The sequence below is a fragment of the Mobula hypostoma genome, chromosome 3 (assembly GCF_963921235.1).
Source record: "Mobula hypostoma chromosome 3, sMobHyp1.1, whole genome shotgun sequence".
Classification (NCBI taxonomy): Eukaryota; Metazoa; Chordata; class Chondrichthyes; order Myliobatiformes; family Myliobatidae; genus Mobula; species Mobula hypostoma.
Window position 1 is genome coordinate 28,863,273 of NC_086099.1, and position 13,183 is coordinate 28,876,455.

At 43.3% G+C, this 13,183-nt stretch overlaps 1 protein-coding gene across 1 annotated transcript in view; it reads right to left on the reverse strand.

Annotated features, from left to right (window-relative positions):
- The window catches only part of ca9 (carbonic anhydrase IX), a 93,528-nt gene that overhangs the window by 44,168 nt on the left and 36,177 nt on the right, over nucleotides 1-13,183 (reverse strand). Inside the window, exon 7 of the mRNA XM_063042816.1 lies at nucleotides 343-500. Within this exon, the coding sequence (XP_062898886.1) occupies nucleotides 343-500 (158 nt within the window). The remainder of the gene's footprint in view (nucleotides 1-342; nucleotides 501-13,183) is intronic.

Consider the following 13,183-nt stretch of genomic DNA (forward strand, 5'->3'; position numbering starts at 1 on the left):
TACTTTACTCCAGTTTCCTCCCACGTTGCAAGGACATACAGGTTAGGGTTAGTGAGTTGTGGGCATGCTGTGTTGGTACCAGATGCACAGAGACACCCGTGGGCTGCCCCAGCACATACTCGGCCTGCACTGGTTGTTGACGCAAAGGATGCTTTTCATTGTCTGTTTTGATGTTTCAATGTAGATGTGACAAATAAAGCTATTCTTTACAATCTACAGAACATCTGCATTACACGATATAAGATAATGTTACAGTAAAGTGGTCCATTTTCTTTTTTTGAGCTATTCTCAAAAGAATTCACAGAAGGAGCAAGAAAGTAGGTTTGAAAAATAGCGGCGTACCTGTGCTTTCGAAAGCTGGACAGTATCATTGAAGACAGTCCAGGTAACGGTTTGAAAACAGAGTGGAGTTGTCAGGGATCCATCATATCGGAAGAATCGGTACAGCTGATGGGGTAACAAAGTGCCTATGTCAAAACCAGGAATTTGCACCTTGACACCTAAGGTGGAATTAAAGTTGGTTCAGTGTAAAGATCATCCCAAAACAAATTAAATACTGGAAACTGTAAAATTCAAGGGAAAACCAGAAATAAACACATATTTTACTTGACAATAGTTTTATTGTCATAAGTACAATCAATAAATATTATTTTTCCACCCACAATAATCAGTTTGGAAGAGAACTAAAATATTATATAAATTAATATTGTGACACTTTAAAAAAAGAAATGTGTGGAATACTTTGTAGAAGAATGTAATCTGTTGAGATATATCACATTGGTCAGGTGTGCTAGTGACCTTCATTCAAAACGTATACCCAATGTACAGAAAGGTTTATAAGCACGTGTGAAAGGACGAAAATATCTCCTGTGATTTAAACACAGCTGCATCGACAGACCTCCTGTCCGCACGTTTCAGTTCAAAGTTTTGGACATGAGTCAACTTATTCAGAGGAGGTGAGGAGAGAAAGTGGTCATGAAGGAAAATCAGAGACCATACGAGAAAGGAAGAAAAGGAAAACAAAAAACTATGTAGTGCAGAGGTTAGAGATTAAGTAACAGGGGTTAACTTAGATAGTCCTCCTCCCCCCAAACAAAAGAACTTTTGGATCTTCTGAGTGAGCACTTTGCGTCAGTTGATTGGAATGTGTGGCAGCAGGTCAATGTTGTTCTATTTATATGAATTTTTTTTTTAGTCCACCCTGCTGCTCACTGGGTAGATGTATTAGCTCCAATGAAAGCTCATCTGCACTGCTTAAGGCTCTTAAAGAGGACGTAAGCTATGGCTGGGGCATTTGCTGGAGATCATGCAGGGAGTGAACATCACCTGCAAGATATAGGGGAAAATGGTCCCCACATTTTCGGAAAATATATTCAAGGCTTTAGGACAGAAGGTGGAAAGTAGGAGATATGCCCTGGATTTACCGGATGCCACAAGACACACTGAGAGCAGATAGAAACATAGAAACATAGAAAATAGGTGCAGGAGTAGGCCATTCGGTCCTTCGAGCTTGCACCGCCATTCAGTATGATCATGGCTGATCATCCAACTCAGAACCCTGTACCTGCCTTCTCTCCATACCCCCTGATCCCTTTAGCCACAAGGGCCATATCTAACTCCCTCTTAAATATAGCCAATGAACTGGTCACAACTGTTTCCTGGGGCAGAGAATTCCACAGATTCACCACTCTCTGTATGAAGAAGTTTTTCCTCATCTTGGTCCTAAAAGGCTTCCCCTTTATCCTCAAACTGTGACCCCTCGTTCTGGACTTCCCCAAAATCGGGAACAATCTTCCTACATCTTCCTGTCCAATCCCTTTAGAATTTTATACGTTTCAATAAGATCCCCCCTCAATCTTCTAAATTCCAGAGAGTATAAGCCTAGTCGATCCAATCTTTCATCATATGAAAGTCCTGCCATCCCAGGAATCAATCTGATGAACCTTCTTTGTACTCCCTCTATGGCAAGGATGTCTTTACTCAGATTAGGGGACCAAAACTGCACACAATACTCTAGGTGTGGTCTCACCAAGGCCTTGTACAACTGCAGTAGTACCTCCTTGCTTCTGTACTCGAATCCTCTTGCTATGAATGCCAGCATACCATTCGCCTTTTTCACCGCCTGCTATACCTGCATGCCCACTTTCAATGACTGGTGTACAATGACATCCAGGTCTCGTTACACCTCCCCTTTTCCTAATCAGCCACCATTCAGATAATAATCTGTTTTCCTGTTCTTGCCACCAAGATGGATAACCTCACATTTATCCACATTAAGTTGCATCTGCCATGAATTTGCCCACTCACCTAACCTATCCAAGTCACCCTGCATCCTCTTAGCATCCTCCTCACAGCTACCACTGCCGCCCAGCTTCGTGGCATCTGCAAACTTGGAGATGCTGCATTTAATTCCCTCATCTAAGTCATTAATATATATTGTAAACAACTGAGGTCCCAGCACTGAGCCTTGCGGTACCCCACTCGTCACTGCTGCCATTCTGAAAAGGTCCCGTTTATTCCCACTCTTTGCTTCCTGTCTGCCAACCAATTCTCTATCCACATCAATACCATACCCCCAATACCGTGTGCTTTAAGTTTGCACACTAATCTCCTGTGTGGGACCTTGTCAAAAGCCTTTTGAAAATCCAAATATACCACATCCACTGGTTCTCCCCTATCCACTCTACTAGTTACATCCTCAAAAAATTCTATGAGATTCGTCAGACATGATTTTCCTTTCACAAATCCATGCTGACTTTGTCCGATGATTTCATTGCTTTCCAAATGTGCTGTTATCACATCTTTGATAACTGACTCGAGCATTTTCCCCACCACCGATGTCAGGCTTACCACTCTATAATTCCCCGGTTTCTCTCTTTCTCCTTTTTTAAAAAGCAGGGTTACATTAGCCACCCTCCAATCCTCAGGAACTAATCCAGAATCTAAAGAGTTTTGAAAAATTATCACTAATGCATCCACTATTTCTTGTGCTACTTCCTTAAGCACTCTGGGATGCAGACCATCTGGCCCTGGGGATTTATCTGCCTTCAATCCCTTCAATTTACCTAACACCACTTCCCTACTAACATGTATTTCCCTCAGCTCCTCCATCTCACTAGACTCTCAGTCCCCTACTATTTCTGGAAGATTATTTATATCCTCCTTAGTGAAGACAGAACCAAAGTAGTTATTCAATTGGTCTGCCATATCCTTGTTCCCCATGATCAATTCACCTGTTTCTGACTGTAAGGGACCTACATTTGTCTTAACCAATCTTTTCACATATCTATAAAAGCTTTTACAGTCAGTTTTTATGTTCCCTGCCAGCTTTCTCTCATAATCTTTTTTCCCTTTCCTAATTAAGCCCTTTGTTCTCCTCTGCTGGACTCTGAATTTCTCCCAGTCCTCAGGAGTGCCGCTTTTTCTGGCTAATTTTTATGTTTCTTCTTTGGAATTGATACTATCCCTAATTTCCCTTGTCAGCCGTGGGTGCACTACCTTCCCTGATTTATTCTTTTGCCAAACTGAGATGACAATTGTTGCAGTTCATCCATGCGATCTTTAAATGCTTGCCATTGTATATCCACCGTCAACCCTTTAAGTATCATTTGCCAGTCTATCTTAGCTAATTCACGTCTCATACCTTCAAAGTTACCCTTCTTTAAGTTCAGAACCTTTGTTACTGAATTAACTATGTCACTCTCCATCTTAATGAAGAATTCCACCATATTATGGTCACTCTTACCCAAAGGGCCTCGCACGACAAGATTGCTAACTAACCCTTCCTCATTGGTCAATACCCAGTCCAGAATAGCCTGCTCTCTAGTTGGTTCCTCAACATGTTGGTTCAGAAAACTATCCCGCATACATTCCAAGAAATCCTCTTCCTCAGCACCCTTACCAATTTGGTTCACCCAATCTATATGTAGATTGAAGTGGCCCATTATAACTGCTGTTCATTTATTGCACGCATTTCTAATTTCCTGTTTAATACCATCCCCAACCTCACTACTACTGTTAGGTGGCCTGTACACAACTCCCACCAGCGTTTTCTGACCCTTAGTGTTATGCAGCTCTACCTATATTGATTCCACATCCTCCCGGCTAATGTCCTTCCTTTCTATTGCGTTAATCTCCTCTCTAGCCAGCAATGCCACCCCACCTCCTTTTCTTTCATGTCTATCCCTCCTGAATATTGAATAGCCTTGAATGTTGAGCTCCTATCCTTGGTCACCCTGCAGCCATGTCTCTGTGATCCCAACTATATCATATTCATTAATAACTATCTGCACATTCAATTCATCCACCTTGTAATGAATGCTCTTTGCATTGACACACAAATCCTTCAGGCTTGCTTTTACAGCACTCTTAGCCCTTATACAATTATGTTGAAAAGTGTCCCTTTTTGATTTTTGCCCTGGATTTGCCGGCCTGCCACTTTTACTTTTCACCTTACTACTTTTTGCTTCTACCCTCATTTTACTCCCCTCTGTCTCTTTGCACTTGTTCCCATCCCCCTGCCACATTAGTTTAAATCCTCCTGAACAACAGTAGCAAACGCTCCCCCTAGGACATTGGTTCCAGTCCAGCCCAGGTGCAGACCGTCCTGTTTGTACTGGTCCCACCTCCTCCAGAACTGGTTCCAATGCCCCAGAAATTTGAATCCCCCCCCCCCCGCACCATTTTTCAAGCCACGTATTCAGCTGAAATATCCTCCTATTTCTACTCTGACTAGCACGTGGCACTAAGGCAGGTCTGGATGTAGAAGCACAAGGCATTTAAACATCTCCCAGGATGTAAGGCCCAGGAATGCATTGTTAACTGCGCACACTATCAGCTCTCTAACCTGAACACAATCCTGAGGACAGGAAGCCATTCCACCAGAGGCTGCAGGAGTTAAAGCATGTACACGGGACACGAGTGTGTCTTACAGCTCCTCGAGGGAATGACATTGGCCTTCATCGCAATAGCAATTATTGGGCCTTCAGCCTGTGGCAGGGGCTGAATCCACTGAAGATGATGATAGAGAGGACTGGGCATGCTCAGACTGATGCCGTCACGCTGTGGATTACACAGAGTCACAGAAACCTGGTGTCGAACAGATCAGCTGAACAGCTGGGGCACCAACTAGGGGAGACAGCAGTGGTTCTGAAAAGGCCTTTGTCTCCCGGGAAGACAGCATCTGACCTTTCAGCAAACCCCTACATCTGTTAGTGCCGTTTTCTTTTTACTACCTCCATGTAATTAGAATTAGAATCAGGTTCATTATTACTGACATATGTTGAGAAATTTGTTGTTTGGTGATAATGGTGCAGTGCAAGACATCAAAAGATAAGTTACAGAAATAAATAGCGCAAAATTGAAAGACTGAGGTAGTGTTCATGGACCATACAGAAATCTAATGGCAGAGGGGGAAGAGACTGGCTGAGTTTGTGACTTTTTGCAGCTTTTTCAAATCCTGTGCAGTGGCCCCTTCATACCAGATAAGAATATCAGAAATAGGAGCAGGAGTAGGCCATCCGGCCCATCGAGCCTGCTCTGCCATTAAATAAGATGATGGCTGATCTGGCCTTGGACTTATCTCCACCAATCTGCCTTTTCCCCATAACCCTTGATTCCCCTACTACAAAAATCTATCCATCCTTATCTTAAATATATTTACTGAGTTAGCCTCCACTGCTTCATTAGGCAGAGAATTCTACAGATTCACCACTCTCTGGGAAAAGCATTTCCTCCTCATCTCTGTCCTAAATCTACTCCCCTGAATCTTGAGACAATGTTCCCTAGTTCTAGTCTCACCTACCAGTGGAAACAACTTTCCTGCCTCTATCTTATCTATCCCTTTCATAATTTTATATGTGTAATCCTGAAGTTCGGCTAGCATGCGTTTGCCCAGGGGAAGACAGCCTCTGGCCTAGCCAAACTGAGAAATCTCATTTGTGTGGATGCTGCGTGATGTGTTGCCCAGTTACATATCCGAACCACAAAATATCGGACAGTACACCGTATGAAATTAAACGATTGAACCTTATAAACCTATCCCAGCAAGTGCAGTCCCAGGCAACTCAATCTCTGCTCATAGTCTAACCCCCTCATCTCTGGAATCAACCTGGTGAACCTCCTCTGCACTGCCTCCAAAGCTAGTATATCCTTCCTCAGGTAAGGAGACCGGAACTGCACACAGTACTCCAGGTGTGGCCTCTCCAGCACCCTGTACAGTTGCAACAAGGGATGGCAAAGTAAGTGTTCTTGATGGTGGTATAACAGTGGCCAGGTGTGTTGGCTCCTCTGGTTCCACAGGTAATACGTCTGTAGTAGTTGGTCAGAGACTTCTTCAAGCTGGCCTGGCTGAAATCCCCTGCCATAATAGGGAAGGCCTCAGGGCGTGCTGTTTCATGACTGCTCATTGCTGGGCTCAGCACCTCCAGTACCTGTCTGATGTTGGTCAGAGGTGAAATGCATACCGATACCAGGATGACATCAGAAAACTCCCTCAGAAGATAAAATGGATGGCACTTAACTGCTAGATGTTCCAGGTCAGGTGAGCATGATTGAGACATATGTACAGAAAAGTGCAGGGAAAAGGCCAGCAATATCATAAAGGATCACCCCACTGTTCCCGCTTATGGGCTGTTTATCCCACTCTCATCAGGGAAGAGTGAACGCACCATCCACGCCAGGAACACTAGACTCAAAAGAAGTTACTTGCCCCAAGCCATCAGGCTGATCAACACTTCCATGCATTAACTCACCCACCACCAGTACATCCACATCAGCCACTCCTCTCTAAAGTCCTTCAGCACCCTTCAAACCCCCAACGCACTGCCACTTCATGCTTATACTCTGCACCACATGCCTACACCGACAGTGACTCTACTGTGTTTTCATGTGCCCTACTGCTAAATGAAAGATTACTCCTTGCCAAGAGTCACTTTGTGACTTTATCATTGCCTGTCAGTCACCATATGTACAGAAGCATCTGTACCAAGCGTCACTTTATGTAAATACAATCAGTCTATGTATATAAGCTAATCTTACATATATACTGCTACAGTCAGTTATCTGTACATTGTGTTTTATAGGATTGCTTATATATTTATTTTTTAAATTGTGTTTTCATGCTGCATTGGATCAGGAATATCAATCATTTTGTTCTCCTTTACACTCATGTACAGTAAACAATCTTGACTGAATCTGTCTGGAAGGCACACAAGACAAGAGGTATTTTATTGAATCTTGTGGCAATAATAAATTAACAAACCCCTCCGTCACCACTCTGAGCTTAAGTCCTCTGAGCCCAGAAATGTTCAATGCCATCATCCAAGGCCAAATGTTGTCTCCTCCAGGGAATGTCAGGAGCTTTCATATAACTACACTGTGTAGCTCTCAGTGGAATACAGCTGACACAAGGCATACAGTACAGAAGCAATGACACTCCTAATGATGAGAAAGCCCGTTTTTGCAGTGAAGCTGCTTACGCAGTCGTTGCACTTGCCGCCGTTGCAGAGAAACAGGTGGAGTTTCTGAATGCAGCGGTCAATGCCAGTCTTCAAAATATGTTGCCGCTAGCTCCAGCAGGAGTTTGTATGAAAACACCCAGGTCATATTGACAGCTGCTGACACTGTGATCCTTGATGGATTTGTGTCTGCTACAGATATTGCTGAAATTAGGCTCATTTTCTTGAAAGAGTTATTGGTAAGAAATTTGCAGCCTATATAGATGAATGTGGCTTCTCAAGCGGGAATTTAGACTACAAAGGGAATAAGGACTACGTCAGGAATTTAGCACAGAGGAATCACCCAGATGGACATGGAAGCTGTAGCTCAATATATCTAGCTGGTCAGGAAGTGATGCTGACCTTAGCAGTTAAGCCAGCTGCAGTGGCTATTCTTTAGAGGCTAGAGATAAAAGGGACCACTGGTATGAGATAAAGAATAATGTACGTACATTCCACCGTAAGAACCTTGGAGATAGCCACCACAACTATTTGTACAAGGCTGTAGGCCTGAGACACTATGACTCAACACAGGAATGTAGTAGAGGTAAAGTGCTGCAGCCAGGACAGTTCCCCTAGCAACCACAGGGTCTTGGATGCAGCCAAGGAAAACCTAAGCTGTATGACCAGCAGACTAACAGATAAGCAGATTAAAACAATAGCAAAGCTAAGTAAAATATGAGGATCTTCACAGGAATTGATCATACAACTTTTAAGGACTCCATACAGCTCATCTTCACAGCATTAATTTTATTTGTACAATTTTCCTTCTTTTGCATATTGGTCATCAGTCTTTGTTCATGCATAGTTTTTTGTAAGATTCTATTGAAATTCTTTTTACCTGCAAATGCCTGCAAGAAGAGGTATTGCAAGATCGTATATAGTAACATACACTACTTTCGTAATAAATATACCTTGAAATTTGTACTAATGATGTTGCAGAAGACTGATCCCGCACAACGATCGCTTACATGATTGGTTTAGGGCTGGTACACGCATTGTCCGAGCTTAAGGTGCACCTTATCTCTGTAACATCCTGTAAGCTGGACAGTCCCTTCACCCCCTGCAGGCATGTGTAAAAGTTGATCAAAATAAGCAGGCAACTGCCTGACATTAGAAGTGACATGAGAAAACAATTCTGCACACCACACCGGCTTCCTGTCTAAACCTCTTCTAATCCTGCCTGTCCATCTTACTGTGTTTCAGTTCACCAACAGTCCTCCGTTCTTTCCCCATTTTATGGTGCATTGAAACACCCATGACTTGAACAACATGAGTTGAGCAGAGACCCTAAATTCAGACTGAGATTTATTTGTCATGCATACTGTGTAATTTCCATTTGCATTAACAACCAACACACTGGGGGCAGCCCGCAAGTGTTGCCACATATTCTGGTGCCAAGCCCCTTTCCCACCTTCTCCCTCACACACATGCACAGAGGCCTCCAATCCCAGGAGAGGCTGCCTCCATGCCTTGGCCCCAGCCTTCAACATCCAGTCCCTGGACTGGACACGCAGACTTGACCTTCGGTCCTCTTCCTCCAAACCACTCAGTCTATGACCTTTTGAGCTTTTTACCTCTGGACTTCGATCTTCAGCTTCCAGTTTGTCAAGACAAAGACTTTCGGCATCTACTACACCATGATCTGTAGACTTTAACAACCTGAAAATTACCAGACACACATAGAATCATGCCAATGGATGGAATTATCCACTTGCTGTAAGTGTTCGATAATTGATTTTAATAAGACTGTTGAAAGATCCTTCATGGTGCTGAGTGTATTGAAGATATGCCAGGTTAGGAGAGAGCACTGAGGCCCAAAACAGCAGCTTTGGCTTCAGATTAGTATACACGTTGACTGGTGCCACTTGCCCTGCTTGTTCTCATGCTTCCTATGAACGTTCACAGCAAACAGTCAACATCCTCACCAACGTTTTAACCTATGTGAATTGGCCCCATAAGTATCTGCAAGTGTCATAGACAATATTTTGGAACTCAAAGGAGACCTGCAACATCAAAGTAATGGAAGCTAACAATCACAATATTTCAGAAGCAAGATATTGAAAGGAAACTCATTACGTCCACAAGGAGGGAAAGGAAACCTGAGATCATCGCATAATTCTATTTCCAACAGCTCCTCAGAGCTGGGTGAAGAGGCAAAGAATCTGGAAAACATTTCCAGTCAGTGCTATCAGTTACAGAAGCTATAACGCTGTGTATGTATGCCTATGGCAAAGACAAATTTGAACTTTAACTTGAGACAAACATCAAATGCTCCTGAAAGGTCATCAATTCAGTGAAAATTAACTTTGGCCTGTCTGAAACTTGTGGGTCTTCAAGTACAACATGATGTCCTTTGGGGAACGCTACCAGTGCTACCTTCTGCCCCTATCCTTTGCTGTCCTGATGAAGCGCCTTGGCTTGAAATGTCAACTGTTCATTTCTCTCCATAGATGCTGTCTGACCTATTGAGTTCCTCCAGCATTTTGTGTGTGTTGCGGTGAGTGTTACCACCTGAATCATCGAAGGGTAGAGGACCACATGCAAAGGGGCACAGTGAAGGCCGGCACAGCGTGGGGAAGGACTGCAGTTTAGGTTTGCCATCACTGGGCACTGACGCCTGTGTCTGATGTAGTCGCTTCCAGAAACACTCCAAAATCCATTTTTGGAAATAAATAAGTTTGGCATTAATTGCCACAATATTGAAGAAGTACTATGATGATGCATGTCCAATCATGTCTCTTTTCCTCCACCTACCCACCTTTCTCCTTACCTGGCCTCACCTTCTAGCCTGTACCCCTTCACCTCCCCCTCCCCCAACTTCTTATTCTCGCTTCTGTTCCTTTCCTTTCTAGTCCTGATGAAGGGTCTCAGCCCGAAATGTCGACTATTTATTCTCCTCCATAAATACTGCCTGACTTGCTGAGTTCCTCCAGCATTTTGTGTGTGTTGTTCTAGATTTCCAGCATCTGCAGAATCGCTTGTGTTTACATCTAGATTGGTTTAAATTGTACTCACAGTTTAGCAGACTACTATTATTGACTACAGCTCCACCTTCAACACTATAATTCCAAGCAAACTCATCTCCAAACTCCTAGAATTTTGATTCAACATCTCTTTTTGCAACTGGATCATTGACTTACTGATCAACAGACCACAATCAGTCCCTCAACCTTTTCCTCGATGGTAACAAAACAAAAGAGCTGGCCATTGACTTCAGGAAAGTGCTGGTGTAAACAATCCTGTTTGAGACCATAAAACAAAGGAGCAGAAGTCGGCCATTCGGCCCATCGAGTCTCATCGAGTTTGGATCAACAATACTGAGGTTGAGAGAGTTGAAAGTTTCAAGGTCCTACAAGTGAACATTACCAATATCCTGTCCTGGTTCAATCACATGGATGCCATGGTCGAAAGCTCACCAGTGCCTTCACCTCCTCAGGAGGCTTAAGAAATTTGGCATGCTGCCTTTGACTCTCAACTTTTCCTAATTGATGTACCATAGAAAGCATCCTGTCTGGAATCATCACGGTTGAATAAGGTAACTGCTCTGCATGTGACCGTAAGAAAGCCAAATATGGTGGACACAGCTCAGCACATCATGGAAACCAACCTCTCTTTCAAGGACTTTGTCTGCACTCCTCACTGTCTCAATGAAGCAGCCAACATATCCCAAAACCCCAAACATTCTCTCTTCTCCCCCCACCCCACATGGCAAAAGATACAAACGCCTGAAAGCACTTGCCGCCAGGGTCAAAAACACTTCTATCCTGCCGTTATTAAACTATTAAAAGGTCCCCTAGGAGGGTAAAATAGACTCTTGACCTCACCATCTACCTCGTTATGGCCTTATGTCTTATTGTCTACCTGCACTGCATTTTCTCTGTAACCGAAACCATAAGATAAGACCATAAGACATAGGAGCAGAATTAGGCCATTTGGTCCATCGAGGCTGTTCCGCTGTTCAATCATGGCTGATCCTTTTTCCTCCCCTCACCCCCACTCCTCAGCCTGCTCCCTGTAACCTTTGCCATGTCCGATAAAGAACCTATCAAGTTCTGCCTTAAATACAGCCAATGACCTGGCCTCCACAGTTGCCTGTGTAATAAATTCCACAAATTCACCACCTTTAGGCTAAAGAAATTTATCCACATCTCTGTTTTAAATGGACGCCCCTCTATCCTATCATTATGCCCTCTTGTCCTAGACTCCTCCACAATGGGAAACATCAACTCTGTCCAAGTCTTTCAACATTCGAGAGGTTTCAGTGAGATCACCCCCAACCTTCTAAATGCCAGCAACTACAGACCTAGAACTATTAAACTTTCCTCATATGATAACCCTTCAATTCCAGAAATCATCCTTCTGAACCTCCTCTGAACACTCTCCAATGCCAGCACATTTTTTCTTAGATGAGGAGACCAAAACTGTTCACAATACTCAAGGTGAGGCCTCACCAGAACCTTATAAAGCCTCAGCATCACATCACATCTTGTATTCAAGACCTCTTAAAATGAATGCAAAATTGCATTTGCCTTCCTTACCACCAACCAAAGCTGCAAGTTAACCTTTAGGGTGTTCTGCACAAGGACTCCCAAGTCCCTTTGTACCTCAGATTTTTGGGTTTTCTCCCCATTTAAAAATTAATCTGCATATTTACTTCTACTACCAAAGTGCATGACCATGCATTTTCCAACATTGTATTTCATCTGCCACCTTCTTACCTATTCTCCTAATCTGTCCTTCAGCAGCCTACCTGTTTCCTCAACACTACCTGCCCCTCCACCAATCTTTGTATCATCTGCAAACTTGGCAACAAAACCATTTATTCCATTATCTAAATCATTGATATACAGCATAAAGAGAAGTGGTCCCAATATCAACCCCTGCAGAATACCACTTGTCAACTGGCAGCCAACCAGAAAAGGATCCTTTTATTCCCACTTGCTACCTTCTTCCAATCAGACAATGTTCTAACTATGCCAGTAACTTTCCTGTAATACCTTGGGCTCGTAACTTGGTAAGTAGCCTCATGTGTAGCACCTTGACAAATGTCTTCTGAAAGTCCAGATATACAACATCCACTGCACTCCCTTTTATCTATCCTACATGTATTCTCCTCAAAGAATTCTAACAGGTTCATCAGGCAAGATTTTCCTTGAAGGAAACCATGCTGACTTTGTACTATCGTGTCCTGTGTCACCAAGTACTCCGTCACCTCATCCTTAACAATTGATTCCAACATCTTCCCAACCACTGAGGTCAGGCTAACTGGTCTGTAAGTTCCTTTCTGTTGCCTTCCTCCTTTCTTAAACAGTGGAGTGATATTGCAATTTTCCAGTTCTCTGGCCCCATGCCAGAATCCAAAGGTTTTTGAAAGGTTATTAGTAATGTCTCCACTGCTACCTCTTTCATCTGGTCCGGGTGACTTATGTACCCTTTGGTCTTTCAGCTTCTTGAGCACTTTCTTCTTTGTAATTGTAACTGCACTCTCTTCTCTTCCCTCACACCCTTCAATATCTGGCACACTGCTAGTGACTTACACAGTGACGACTAATACAAAATGCTCATTTAGTTCATCTGCCATCTCCTTGGCCCCCGTTATTATTTCTCTAGCCTCATTTTCTAGTGGTCCTATATCCCCCCCTCTTTTATTCTTTACACACTTGAAAAAGGTTTTGCTATCCACT